Consider the following 15,078-nt stretch of genomic DNA (forward strand, 5'->3'; position numbering starts at 1 on the left):
CCCGTCACTTTCGATGATATCAACCGTCACGAAAACGAGTTTTGGTTTATCACAGTCAGTCCAAGACTCAATTTGTTGTATCATCTTCTCCCTATCCGAATATATGTAGGTTGGTTGAAGTTCCTTCCAGAGTCATTTTCCGCTTCTTGCGCTTTGATCGGTATTTAATTGCTCTCGTCCTCTAACCAAAAAAAGGCCGCTTTAATGGAATGTCTCGGAATAAAACTTTCACAGCTGAAAATTTTCATTTGCGTCTGGACCTGCTGCATCGATTTGAAGACCATTAAAATGATAGAAATTGATTTGAAAATTTCTAATACCGCAAACCATGTGCCTAACAAAATTATTAATTACTTTAAGATCGTCCTAGCTCGTCGGTCGCTAGATTATAGGTAATAGGACCAACATGCGGTTTATGTTTAGTGGTAAGCAAACATCCTGCCTGATGGAGGCTACAGAACTTCTGCAGTTGATCAATTAATCATAAACGTGCTTTCCGCTAGATTGCTTAATCGCAGCATGAACAATTGTTAAATTTTAATCACCGTATCCAAGGACCACAGGACTTGACTATGGGCCGTGGGAAATTGAAACTGGGAATGATTCAACTGCTTTGGTAATTATGTAACGACCGACGACGGTGGGTGGTTGTCGACAATGACGATTCTTTTTTTTTCCTTTTTCCAAACTTTTCTATGCTGACTGGCAATGAATGTATACAGAATTTTCGAACGATTGGTTTATTGAGCAATTTACTGTGGAGAAAGTCAAACCAAAAACCGCTAAAGAGCAATATTTTTCCATTCGTTTGAAAAGCTAGAGGAAAACGATAGCATCGAAAGTACTGCGGAAAAACAGCTTAATGAAAGCACCTTCAAATTAAATCAATACCACATCTCAAACGATAAATTAATCATTTCACTTGTTCACTCCTTCGAGTCTCAACACCAGGGTATAAACATTATCAACCCATCTCGGACAGTGTCAACAAAAAAGGCGGTACGTTTCGTGGCTTTGTGCTTCAGACCTAAAATCTTAATAAGCCAATCACTCAACGGAGACGGTGACCGGCGGTTTTCACTTTCTTCATTTCTCGCACCTTTCTCGCACCGTTGTTCACGCAGCGCAGCGAAGATTGCAGCAGAAGCGCACCTTGAATGGGAATTACTAATTGCGCCAGGGTGCATTTTTAAAAGCCGAAAAGTCTCAATGACTTTGTTACGCATTTGCGATGCGTTATGGTCGCAGCGTTAATGAAGGAAAGGTCAAAAAAAAGCGAAGATAATTAAGCTCAATCTTTACTTGACAATCGGCAGACTAATCTTGTCCAGTCTTGCTCTGCTCTGGTGTGGTCACAGGCCCCAAAAAAGGCGTGCATTTTCAATTAGTTGCTTCGCAATAGATTGTCCCATCTGTAGTGAAACAACCAAGTAACTCGAAAGATGACATTTTTTATGATGATAATACGACAACCTAAATTTCTAAATCCTTTATATTGTGTAGCAAAATTTGTAGCCTTTATTGAATGATACCTAATAGAGAAATTTTTGATCAAATCAGTTCGATATTTTTCACAATCCAAAAGCCGTATTTCCCGGATCTTAACTCAACGATATTTTTTTTTTTGCAAATGGATTTCGAAAATGTACACACCCATCTTACTATCGATCTCACTTTCATTTATCATTTCGCACTTCGTCATTTGACACACTTTGCCGAGTAAAAATCCAACCCACGCACGTAACAGATGATTCACCCCTCATCGATTTCCCTTTCGTAAGGTCACATCATCAGCCACCGGCACCATATTGAGTAATACCATCAGCAACATTCGGTTACCGGACGACACAACTCAAAAAAAAACATTTCTGACTTTCGCAAACGCCTCCATGAAACGCCTACCGTTGTCAATCACATTGATTTTACCGGTTCCGAAACGATCGCGGATGTTTAGTAAACCAATTGTTACAATCATCTCAATTAGTAACACAGACATAAATATTGTCGATTGAGAAATATTATTTTCAACTCAATTTACGACTTCCACAAACGTCTAGCAAACAATCACAATAAATCAATCAACCATGATGATCATTAATTTTTTCTCAATCCAACGCATTCGCATTTATCCTTTTTCCAACGTTTCCTAAAATTGCTGCACAGCTGACGGCATCCGGCTTGCTGGCAACGATAGGTATGTTATGCAAGTTCCTCCCCCGACCGAATGGCACGACATGACAGTGGTCAGGTATCGTTCGTTATAGTTCCTGTCAGTTCAACGAAGTTCGCAACCGTTTCGACACTTCAGCACAGATCCGTGATCACATTTCAAGGGCGTGCAGTGTCTAGTCACTCCGCACCGACGATAAATTGAACGGCAAGAAATGCGGCCACTAAATCTTCATTTGAACACCTGGAAAGCCCATTGCGCAGTAATGAACGCAACGCATTAGAGCCCCACATGCGGTATGATGGGGGAAGAAATAACGAGTGAAAGCATCCGGGTAGGTTCGTCTGCGCTCTAGCTGTAGCTGCATAGTCCAATTAACACCCTCGTACATATTCACTGCACGGCGGTTGAGCCGGCTGGAACGTCTCCTGGCCTGGCTGGAACGGGCAGACTTTCCAAAGGTGCTGTACGACGCCACCGTTTTGCCGTCGCCATTCGGTTTCTACAGAATTCCAAATGGGTGTTCGGTGTTTCATTTTGTTTGGCAGAGAAATCATTTCAAAATTGCAAGATCATTCTTTGAAAAAATTAATTCTTTTTCAGAAAACATCAAAATTCGATTTTTTTAACGGTTCAAATTTTCAAACCAAAATCATATCCTTTATAATGCGACAATGATAAACTATAGTTTGTGAGTACATCATGGGGTAATGAGGTGTAAAGGTCTGGCCAAACCGTAGGCTCGAAGGATTGGAAACGACCAACGGAATGACAGGCTGATTATTTCCTGAAGTCACCACCAAACATCGCATATTATAAATCGTTAATCACACTATGTAGGGCAGTTTACTTCGAAAATATTAATCAGGATTAATTATTTATCCTGCGCCACAAAATGCTTGTCACAAAATTCGGCAATGCTCAGTGTCACTCAAAATATTTCGGGAAACCGAACATTTCAATTACCTGGCGCCAGCCTAACAGATATTTCAGCATGAATAGAGTTTTTTTTTAGCGAAATTAGCTAAAACCTGGACCAGTGGACCAACATTTCGGCTACGCTTAAACTTAAATTGTACGCTGGTACTCGAGTACTGACAACGACTCGAATTAGTCGTGGTATGTCAAACAGTGCACTCAGATTGAGGATGGAGCTGTAGTTCTCTATGGACTTGAAGCTGTGACGCTACTCACGGAGGAAATATGCGCCCTTGTCATGTTCGAGCAGAAGGTACTTCAGGTGGAGTACAAACTAAAAGCGGAGAGTGGCGGAGGCGTATGAAACACGAGCTACAGACACTGTTTGGAAAGATCCCCATCGTACATCGGGCTAAAGTCGATAGACGATGGGCCGAACACGTCGTAAGGATGTCGGACGAAAGTGCGGCGAAAACAGTTCTTTAACCTCACCGGTAGGGGTACCTGGGGTAATAAGCACCGTCGAGGCAAAATACACCCCCTTCGTTTCTAAGCTAGCACACATTTTAAAAACAAAAAAGTAATTTTGCCAGTTAAATCGATGTTTGCTTTAACTGATGTGTCAATTTTGCCGTTTTATCTGATAGGGAAACGGTAATAATAGCAAAAATATGTTTTCTATAAATAACCTAGAGGCTTATGTCTGTACCGAAAACCAGGTCTCTGACATGACGTCATAAGAGGCTTATCGGTAACTAAAAACAGGTCCCTGACAGGACGTCATGCTATCGTAGCAATGGGTTTGTTTTCTCACTTACCTCACTGGTCAACTGCTGGACTGCTCGATTGCTCAACTGCTCGACTGGACTGGTCGATTAGACTGCTCGATTTGATTGCTCGGCTGGACTGCTTAACTGAACTGCTCGACTGAACTGTTCGATTAGACTGCTCGACTCAACTGCTTGATTGGACAGATCGATTTGACTGCTTGACTGAACAACTCGATTTAACTGCTCGAGTGGACTACTCGACTTAACTACTCGATTCTACTGCTTGACACATTCGCTTGACTTACTGCTCGACCTGACTGCTCGACTTAACTGCACGATTGAACTGCTCGACTGGACTGTTCGATTCGACTGCTCGACCGAACTGCTTGACTGGATAGCATGATTTATGTGCTCGACTCAACTGTTCGAATCGACGCTCGACTTAACTGCTCCATTCAACTGTTTGATTCCACTGCTCGACTGGACTACTCGACTCAACTGCTCGACTCGACTGATCGAATGAACCACTTGACTCAACTACTCGATTGGACTATTCGAATCGGCTGCTCGACTCAACTGCTCTACCCAAATGCTCGATTCAACTGCTCGACTAGACTACTCGATTTGATTGCTCGACTCAACTGACAGCTTGATTCAACAGCTCAACTAGACTGCCACGACTTAGCCACTCAACTCGACTTTTCGATTCAACTGATTGACTTAACTATTTGATTCGACAACTCGACTTAACTGCTCGATTCAACTGCTCGACTGGACTACTCGACTGAACTGCTCGACTCAACTGTTCGACTTAACTGCTCGACTGAACCGCTTGATTCGACTGGTCGACTAGACTACTCGATTCAACTGCTCGACTGGGCTACTGGACTTAACTGCTCGATTAAACTGCTCGACTCGACTGCTCGATAAGCTCTATGAATCATCAGTTAGCCTTTTCAAGGGCAATACGGGACTTCAAATTACAACCCGGACTCGGTTATCCGAGTGTTCATTTTTATTTTCAGCCCGGATAATCGAATCACCCGGATAATCGAATCATATTTTTGGTACTAAATTTTTTTTTGAGTGTCATGTTTTTTGACTTAAAGCTGTTATAAATGTATTTCTAGTATTGGTTAATCTCCCCTACAGTTAGAAAATTCCTTTCTTTCGACGTTTTTCACTGATGAATATTATTTTCAATACAAAATTCATTTTGTTTGTCATGTTTCTTTACTTTTAGGATTCATGAATGTTTTATATTATTGAATAATTTACCCTAAAGCTAGAAAATTCCTTTCTATGATTTTTTTCACTAATGATAATGATGGTGCTGATGATTTTGATGATGATGATGATGATGATGATGATGATGATGATGATGGTATTGTTGATGATAATGATTTTGTTGATGATGATGATTTTGTTGATGATTATTTTGATGATGATGATGATGATGATGATGATGATGATTTTAATGATGATGATGATGATGATGATGATAATGATGATGATGATGATGATGATGATGATGATGATGATGATGATCATGATGATGATGATGATGATGATGATGATGATGATGATGATGATGATGATGATGATGATGATGATGATGATGATGATGATGATGATGATGATGATGATGATGATTTTAATGATGATGATGATGATGATTATGGATTACCCACGAATGGCCGAAACACAAAAGGTCGAAATAACAAATGGCAGAATTACGAATGGCCGAATCACAAAAGGCTGAAACACGAATGGCCGAACGTCATATTCGGCCGAAAATAATCACGACCTACAGCCTGCACAAATGTTGGGTATATGCTGTCCTTACTCACTACCGCTCGTTCGGACTTAACTAAGGGATAATCCCTACTAGGCAGTAAACCTAGGAAAGGCTGAACCCCCCCCCCGCAGTGGCCGGTGCTTCCGACGGCGGGTCACCGGCGCGCACTCGTGGCCTACTGCCGTCTCACTGCAGTAAATAGGTCTCGCCATTTGAGCTTACGGGAAGAAAGAACTTTCAATCATCTATACCCTATAGTAAACAGTTGTGTTGCTTATTTTGTTGGATTAAAGTTAGTAGTTAACTGCTTGTCAATTCTTGTTTTTATTGAATTGTTATTTAGGAATTCCGAAAAAATTCGACTTTTCGTGATTCGGCCTTCTGTAACTGTGGTTGAAATTCGGCCATTTGGATTTCGGCCATTCGTGATTCGGCCATTTGTGTTTCGGCCATTCAGTTCCAGCCCGTTTTAAAGTACCAGGAATGTAATAAGACACTTATTAGGCTTACTTACTAAGCCAAGGAACCCGCGCGTTGAAGCAGATTAGTGTGTCACGTCTTTCAATATCCACTATCGCTGACGGAATTGAGTTATTTTTACACACAAATTGTGTCTCGTTCCCGCTTATTGTCAATTAAGCGAGAAGTCAACAATGCCCACTCTTGCCTGAGTGAGTGTGTGAAGTATAGTATCCAACGCTTACTCCACTGACGCAAGCCTACGACAAACAGCCACTAGTACTCTGTATATACATTCTGCTAGCTACACATCCGCGAGTATACTGCGTCGTAGTATCTTTCTGCACAGCCCGCTCACGAAGCCAAAGCTCATGAGGTACACTACGACGTACCTATTTTACTTGTTTTCTTCATCATCTTACGCCCTAGCTTACACACGCGGAAAAGTGCGGGCCTTCACAAGCGATGATGTATCAACTGATGGGTTGCATTGAGAGTGGAATTCCCTTCAAAAACTGTGTAAAATACGTTTTTTCATAGCAACTCTGTACCCAATTATTGCACACCAACATAACCTTCAAATCCTATTATTGCACATCTCACGCCCAATTGTTGCACAACTTTTGTTTTGATTTTTCAGCATTATTACATTTGGCATTATTTCCAAGTTGTTTTATTCGTGGACAAAGCCAAACATACGTACTTTAGGATTACCGTAGCATCCAAACCCCGCAATGAACGGTGAAAAACGGAAAAAATCGCCATGCGGAAAAGTACGGCTCCTACCGCTTGCGTTGATAAACAAAAAGCAACATCGCAGAGAAGTAAAGTTCCGTGGAATGCGCGTTGCAGAAAAACAGGGGTTTTGACAAGAAAAACAGGCGTGCAATTAAATTGGAAGGAGTATCGTACGTTGTTCCGTTTATTGAACTAACGAATTTATCGGTAATTTGTGTTATAAAGGCCCTATTTTTATTTTATTCACTTTTTGAGTATAGTAAGCTTCTATTAATGCTACGAAACCCATAGAACATGTTTATTTGCATCTAACGCATCTAGTGAAATTGAATAGCCAATGTTGTCAAATTACATTTAAAATAACAAACCGTCGAGAATAGATACAAACACTATGGAGTGTGCAATAATTGGCAAATTATCCTAGGTATATTTGTGTTGGCATCACTGGGCGTCCAACGTACTCGAGATAGGTCTGCTGTTCCAGTCTAACCGGTAACCGGTCTATAGCAGTGGAAAAACCATTGATTGTTTACATCGAAGAAAAAGTGGAAGTAAATAAAACAGTTTGATAGCGTTGCATAATTTGGATTTAGAAGTTAAAAACTATCGTTAAAAGTTGAAAAGTCTACCGCAATTGTAGATCGTGTGTACGAATACAACCGGTGTACATTTTAGTAAAGGGTAAAATTATATAAACGGTTAAAAATAGTGATTTAATTGGCTACTTACATTTAGGTTAGTGGATACGGAAAGACGGCACAAACAGATTAAAAAATTCCTTAAACTAGTAATTAAAAGCGACGAGAATTGTGGATATAGTTGTGACTAGAATTGTAAGTAGTTATGCGAGTTATGTACAATTAATAAATAGGCTAAAAGCAATATTTATGCTCTAGACTAGTGTCGGAATAGCTGTCGGTAGTTGGTTGCTTGAACTCGTGCAAGAGGTGAAGAGAAACTATCAAATTGTGAGTAAAACTTGTAATGATGTACTGATATGAAGTAAATTAATTTATAAATCTTTGCAGTTTGAGCTGCATTAAAGCTGCTACAAAAACGGTGGTGCATTTCTTTTTAAATTCCCGAACATTCTCAAAAATTTGATAAGAGATAAAGGGATAACCTCAAAACGATGCCGGGAGATAAAGACCTTACGCAAACTGCCTGCGGAGCCTGTGGATCGGTGTCCGAGGAAGATGAAGGTATGGTATGTTGCGACAAATGTAACGGTTGGTACCATTACCGATGCGTAGGCGTTACAGAGGATGTTGAAAATGAGGCGAAGTGGTACTGTCCAGAGGAAGACTGTCAGAGCCAGAAGAAACTGGACGAAGATGCTTCCAGGACAGGAGCAAAGAAAAGGAAGAAGAAGACGATCGACGATAACGTGAACGAATCAGGCGTGAAATCTGATGCAAGGCCAGGGTTATCGATGGAGCGAGAACTGAAAGCTCTTGAAAAGGAACGAAAAAAAATGGAACAGGAATTGCTGAACGAATGCTTTTTGAGGGAAAAGCGGATGGAGATAGACCGGATCCTTCGAGAACAGCGAATTCAGATGGAGAATGAGCTTCGGGCCAAGGAACTAAAGCAGGAGGAACAGTTGCTGCAGAAAGCGTTACGGGAAAAGCAAGATCATTTGAACCGTATGAAGAAGATGCGTGAATCCTACTATCGTAAAATGGATCAGGTTGAGCAGGAGCTAAAGCAATTAAAGGCTAGTGAAATAGAAGCATCGGCAGAAAAGGGAACGTCAAAGATCACGAAGCAGTCGATCTTGGGAACACCGTTAAAGAATCCAGAAATTACTATCCAGAAGCGGTTGGAGAGACGGAAGAAAGCAGTTTCAGAAGATGAGAAAGAAAGTGAGGAGAATTCGGAGGAGTCTGATAGCGATTGTGAAAGCGAAGAAGCCACGGAAAAATCTGAAAGCGAGTCTGATGGGGAGAAGTCTGCCGGTGAAGAGAAAGTGCAGAAAAGAAAGTCGAAAGCGAAGACAGCGAGCTCATACGGGCTGGGGCAGGCTATTGCAACTCCATCTAAAATGCAATTAGCTGCTCGGAGCGGAATAAGTAAGAAACTGCCTGTATTCACAGGAAAACCCGAAGAATGGCCGTTATTCATCGGCAGTTACCAAGCTTCTAACGATGCGTGTGGATACTCAGACATTGAAAATCTCGTTCGATTACAAGAGTGTCTGAAGGGGTCAGCATTGGAAAGCGTTAGAGGACAGCTGCTTTTCCCGAAATCAGTGCCAAAGGTTATCAACAAACTGCGTCAGTTGTATGGACGACCGGAACAGCTTTTGCAATGTCATCTTGACAAGGTGCGGCGACTGGAATCTCCCAAATCGGATAAACTAGCCACGTATATTCCTTTCGGAAACGTGGTGGAGCAACTCTGCGAACACTTGGAAGCAGCGAATCTAAAACAACACATGGTAAATCCTATTTTAATCCAGGATCTAGTCGACAAGCTTCCGGCTCACGATAAACGCGAATGGGTTCGTTTTAAAAATCGGAAAAGAAAGGTTAATCTTCGTACTTTCACCGATTTTGTGTCGACGATCGTTGCAGAAGCCTGTGAAGCCAACGTAAAAATGGATTTCAATGCAGACTCAAAACCTGTGATTCAGGAGCATACTGGTAAGGGTAAAAACAGAGAAAAAGCTTACGTTTACAACCATACTGCCCTAGAAAAGTCTATCGCTGAAGCAGGTGAGAATACCCTGAAACCTTGCAAGGTGTGCAAGCGTACTGATCATCGCTTACGATTCTGCCAAGATTTTAAGGCAATGGCTTTAACGGATAGATTGGAGCTGGTCGATAAATGGAAGCTCTGTGTCGTTTGCCTGAATGATCACGGCAATGCGCCGTGCAAATTTAAGATCCGATGCAATATCGATGAATGTCATGAGCGACATCATCCTCTTCTACATCCGGTTGTCGGATCCGTAGTAATGAATGCCCACTTCCGAAGTACCAGTACAATTCGGTTCCGTATGCTACCAGTGACGTTGTACTGCGGGAAAAGATTAGTGAATACCTTGGCGTTTTTAGATGAAGGGGCGTCTGTTACATTGATGGAGCGAGCCTTGGCGGATCAGCTGGGTGTCCAAGGAACGAAAGAACCATTAACCATCAAATGGACGGCAGACATCGCGCGCGTAGAGAAGGAATCACGACGGATGAACTTACTAATTGCTGAAAGAGGGAGTGACGAGAAGCATCAGCTCGGTACAGTTCGAACGGTAGAAGAGCTGCTCTTGCCGAAACAACAGCTGGATGCAGTGGATCTCAGCCAACGAATGAAAAATCTTCGTGGGCTGCCGATCGCCACGTATCAAAATCAACGCCCAGGTTTACTTATCGGTCTAAATAATCTACATGTGATTGCACCGATCGAAGCAAAGATCGGCGAGCCAGGTGAGCTGATAGCGGTTCGATCGAAGTTAGGATGGGCAGTATACGGTCCAAGTCGAATGCTGCAAGAGAGTACGGAGGCATATTTAGGACATCACAACGTAGTAAGCAATCAAGACCTCCACGATTTGCTAAAAAGCCAATATGCTTTGGAGGAATCAGTAACAGTGAAATTACCAGAGTCGGACGAAGATAGAAGAGCGCGGGAAATCCTGGAATCGACCACCCGACGAGTAGGGGACCGGTTCGAAACGGGACTACTGTGGAAGAATGAAGAATGCGAACTCCCGGATAGTTATCCAATGGCCATTAGAAGGATGAAGTGTTTAGAACAGCGCCTGCTGAAGGAACCATCACTATTCGAGAATGTCCGTCGTCAAATCGAGGAGTATCAGCAAAAGGGATACGCGCATCTGGCAACCGTTGACGAACTGGCCAAAACTGAGCCACGTAAAGTTTGGTATCTTCCGCTCAACGTCGTACTAAATCCGAAGAAGCCGGATAAAGTACGCCTTGTGTGGGATGCAGCAGCAACTGTGAAGGGAGTTTCTCTCAACTCCTTGCTCCTAGCGGGACCCGATTTGCTCGTGTCTATTATTGCTATTTTTTGTCAATTTCGTGAACGACCAGTTGCTTTCGGCGGGGACATACGCGAAATGTACCATCAGATGATGATTCGTAAAGCGGATAGACGAGTACAACGGTTTGTGTTCCGGTCGGACCCAAGCAATGAACCATGTGTTTATGTCATGGACGTAGCCACTTTCGGGTCAAAAAGCTCCCCGTGCTCTGCTCAATTTGTGAAGAATAAGAACGCGATGGAGTTTGCAGCAGAATATCCTGAGGCCGCCGCGGCGATTGTTGAGAAACACTACGTCGACGACTATTTTGACAGTGTGGACACCATTGAGACGGCAATAGAACGGGCGAAACAGGTGAGATTTATTCATTCGAAAGGGGGTTTCGAAATACGCAACTGGGTGTCTAATTCGGAGGCGGTTCTCAGTAGTCTTGGGGAACCCAAAGCTGTGCAATCGATTCATTTTAACCGGGACAAAGAAACTGGGAATGAGCGTGTACTCGGCATTATTTGGAACCCAGGGCAAGACGTTTTCTCCTTTTCAACTGAACACCGCGATGATCTGAAGGAGTATTTACAGGGTAGCAAGAATACAACAAAGCGAATTATATTGAGCTGCGTCATGGGGTTTTTCGATCCACTCGGATTGCTTTCATGCTTCACCGTGCATGGAAAGATGTTGATACAGGATTTGTGGCGGACCGGTTGTGATTGGGATCAGGAAGTCGACGAAGCAAGTCGAGTTAAGTGGCAGCAATGGACTGGGTTATTTCCGTTGGTTGAACGAATTCGCATCCCGCGTCCATACTTTGGTCGAACGAAGTCCTCGGAAATAAGCAAACTAGAGCTACACATCTTTACGGATGCTAGTATCTACGCATATGGTTGCGTAGCGTATATTCGTGCAATAGTGGGGGACGTGGTCAAATGCTCATTGGCGATGTCTCGATCAAAGGTAGCTCCCCTTAAGCTGGAATCTATTCCTCGATTGGAATTAAGAGGGGCCATTCTGGGAGCAAGAATGCTTCACACCATTAAAACTAACCACTCCATTCCTATCAACCGTTACGTTTTCTGGACTGATTCGCAAACAGTGCTCAGCTGGCTGCGGTCAGATCAACGTAAATTTAAACAATTTGTCGCGTTTCGAATCGGAGAGATTTTAGAGACAACTAGATCCTCTGACTGGCGCTGGATTCGTTCTAGTTTGAACCCTGCTGATGCATTGACCAAATGGGGACGTGGTCCTCCATTGGATTCAGAAGGAGAATGGTTTAAAGGACCACAATTTCTATATCAACCAGAACATTGCTGGCCGACGGAGAATCCACCGGAAATTGAGACTAAAGAAGAGATAAAGGCGTACTTGCTGCACCACGAAATGAAGGAGCTTCCACAACCAGTGATAAACGTGGAAGTGACGTGGCAGTGGCGTAAATTATTACGAATAACGGCTTATGTCATCAGATTCGTTGAAAATCTACATCGTAAGCGAAAAGGGCTTCTGATATACACGACGGTTGCGAATGAAAAGCAGGAACGGCTTTTAAAAGCGAAGCTCAAAGTGTTGCAGCGACCTTTGCAGCAGGACGAACTCTCGAAAGCAGAAGTAACTTTGTGGAAACAGGCACAGTGGGAGACTTTCCCTGAAGAGGTAATGGTGTTTTTGGGAAGTAAACCTCAGACTATACCTCAGAAGGCGGAAAGGAAACCTATGCATATTGGAAAGAGAAGCCCATTGTATAAACTTTCTCCCATCGTAGATGAGTGTGGCGTAATTCGAATGAATGGTAGAATGGCAAAATCTGACGAAATTCCATTCGACATGAAGTTTCCGATTATTCTTCCAAAGGGGCACGCGGTGACGCGCCGTTTAATACAGTATTTTCATGAAAAATTTGGACATGCGAACCGGGAAACAGTTTTAAACGAGCTTCGCCAAAAGTTCCACATTCCAAAGATACGAATGGCGATACAGCAAGTGATGAAGGAGTGTGTGTGGTGCAAGGTTAATCGCTGTTATGCTGAAGTTCCAATGATGGCACCGCTACCTGTTCAGCGTATCACTCAACAGCTTAGACCATTTAGTGCAGTTGGGGTAGATTATCTGGGACCCGTGGAAGTAGTCGTTAATCGTAGAAAAGAGAAGCGGTGGATCGCACTGTTTACATGCCTTGCTGTACGCGCTGTGCACTTGGAGGTGGTACATTCTTTGACAACGCAATCTTGTCTAATGGCCATTCGGAGATTCATTTGTAGGCGAGGAGTTCCAGATGAGATATTTTCTGATAATGGAACAAATTTTAAGGGAGCTAGTAAGGAGTTAATTGCGTGGGTAAAGCGGATCAACAGTGAATGTGCGGAATCGGTCGTTAGCAGCACAATGAAGTGGAATTTTAATCCTCCTGGTACTCCACATATGGGCGGCATTTGGGAGAGGATGGTCCGATCCGTAAAAGAGGCGATGAAGGCACTTGATGATGGTAGTCGGCTAAATGACGAAGTTTTACTAACCACTCTGGCTGAAGCGGAAGACATGGTAAACAGTCGACCGCTTACATATGTACCCGGCGAATCAGCAGCGTTAACACCGAACCATTTTCTTAGAGGGATGGTTAAATCAGTTGATGCTCATGTGGACGGATCGATTGATTTTGCGGAAAGTTTGCGAAACGTATACAAACGTTCCCAGTATTTGGCGGATCAAATGTGGCGGCGTTGGTACAAAGAATACTTACCAACGATTAACAAGCGTACTAAGTGGTTTGCTGAGAGGAAGTCCTTGAAGAAGGGAGATCTCGTGTTCGTCGTAGATGGTCAGAATCGTAAAAGCTGGATCAGGGGTATGGTCGAAGAAGTAGTTGTTGGCTCAGATGGAAGAGTTCGGCAGGCAGACGTGCGAACTAGCAGTGGAGTGTTCCGGAGAGGGGTAGCTAACCTGGCAGTGCTGGAGGTTCTTGATAGTAAATCCGGAACCACCGATGAAAGGGTACCGGAGTTACGGGCTGGGGGTGTTGGCATCACTGGGCGTCCAACGTACTCGAGATAGGTCTGCTGTTCCAGTCTAACCGGTAACCGGTCTATAGCAGTGGAAAAACCATTGATTGTTTACATCGAAGAAAAAGTGGAAGTAAATAAAACAGTTTGATAGCGTTGCATAATTTGGATTTAGAAGTTAAAAACTATCGTTAAAAGTTGAAAAGTCTACCGCAATTGTAGATCGTGTGTACGAATACAACCGGTGTACATTTTAGTAAAGGGTAAAATTATATAAACGGTTAAAAATAGTGATTTAATTGGCTACTTACATTTAGGTTAGTGGATACGGAAAGACGGCACAAACAGATTAAAAAATTCCTTAAACTAGTAATTAAAAGCGACGAGAATTGTGGATATAGTTGTGACTAGAATTGTAAGTAGTTATGCGAGTTATGTACAATTAATAAATAGGCTAAAAGCAATATTTATGCTCTAGACTAGTGTCGGAATAGCTGTCGGTAGTTGGTTGCTTGAACTCGTGCAAGAGGTGAAGAGAAACTATCAAATTGTGAGTAAAACTTGTAATGATGTACTGATATGAAGTAAATTAATTTATAAATCTTTGCAGTTTGAGCTGCATTAAAGCTGCTACAAAAACGGTGGTGCATTTCTTTTTAAATTCCCGAACAATTTGGTTTGAGAATATGTACGTTGTAGCACGTAGTGGAGCAATTCATAAAAACTTCCTTTGTGTACAATTCGTCCTCGCTATATAAACACTTGAACTTGTGAACTTGTCAGTTTTATCAATTCTTCCCATCATCATCATCATCATCATCACACGCAGACGTACGCTTTACCCATTCTATCCCGGAAGAACTTCATTTAAAAAGACCTCAATTATAAAGCGACGAACCCACTCCAAGGCAACAGGAACACAAAAATCAAGATTGTAAATAGAGAAAGATTGTGCTGTGCACATCATGAATGATTTAACTCTCTTCGCCTAATCGTCTAAATTTTGACAAATTTACCTTTAATATGCGTTCAACACTAAAACGTCGCTTCCATTCTTCGATATCGATCAAAGAATGCAACAAGTGCAACTGCACCGCGCAGTCATCGTAAGCACTGGCAGCCGGGCGCGGCGATTGACCATTGATCGAATGGATCTTTTCTTCGTTTTCACTTTGATTGCTGTACGTCGGTACGGCCTTAAACCGCATCACCATAGTCCAGAGGCG

At 42.6% G+C, this 15,078-nt stretch overlaps 1 protein-coding gene across 1 annotated transcript; it reads left to right on the plus strand.

The window, feature by feature from the left end:
• Window positions 1–7,985: 7,985 nt before the first annotated feature.
• LOC128739459 (uncharacterized) lies at window positions 7,986–13,904 on the plus strand. Its single transcript, XM_053834944.1, has one exon. The coding sequence runs from the start codon at window positions 7,986–7,988 to the stop codon at window positions 13,902–13,904; it is 5,919 nt and encodes a 1,972-aa protein (XP_053690919.1).
• Window positions 13,905–15,078: the final 1,174 nt, after the last annotated feature.

Source organism: Sabethes cyaneus, chromosome 3 (genome assembly GCF_943734655.1).
Source record: "Sabethes cyaneus chromosome 3, idSabCyanKW18_F2, whole genome shotgun sequence".
Classification (NCBI taxonomy): Eukaryota; Metazoa; Arthropoda; class Insecta; order Diptera; family Culicidae; genus Sabethes; species Sabethes cyaneus.

Bases quoted from the DNA above. Each gene is read 5' to 3' on its own strand.
- LOC128739459 (XM_053834944.1), top strand. From the start codon at position 7,986: ATGCCGGGAGATAAAGACCTTACGCAAACTGCCTGCGGAGCCTGTGGA.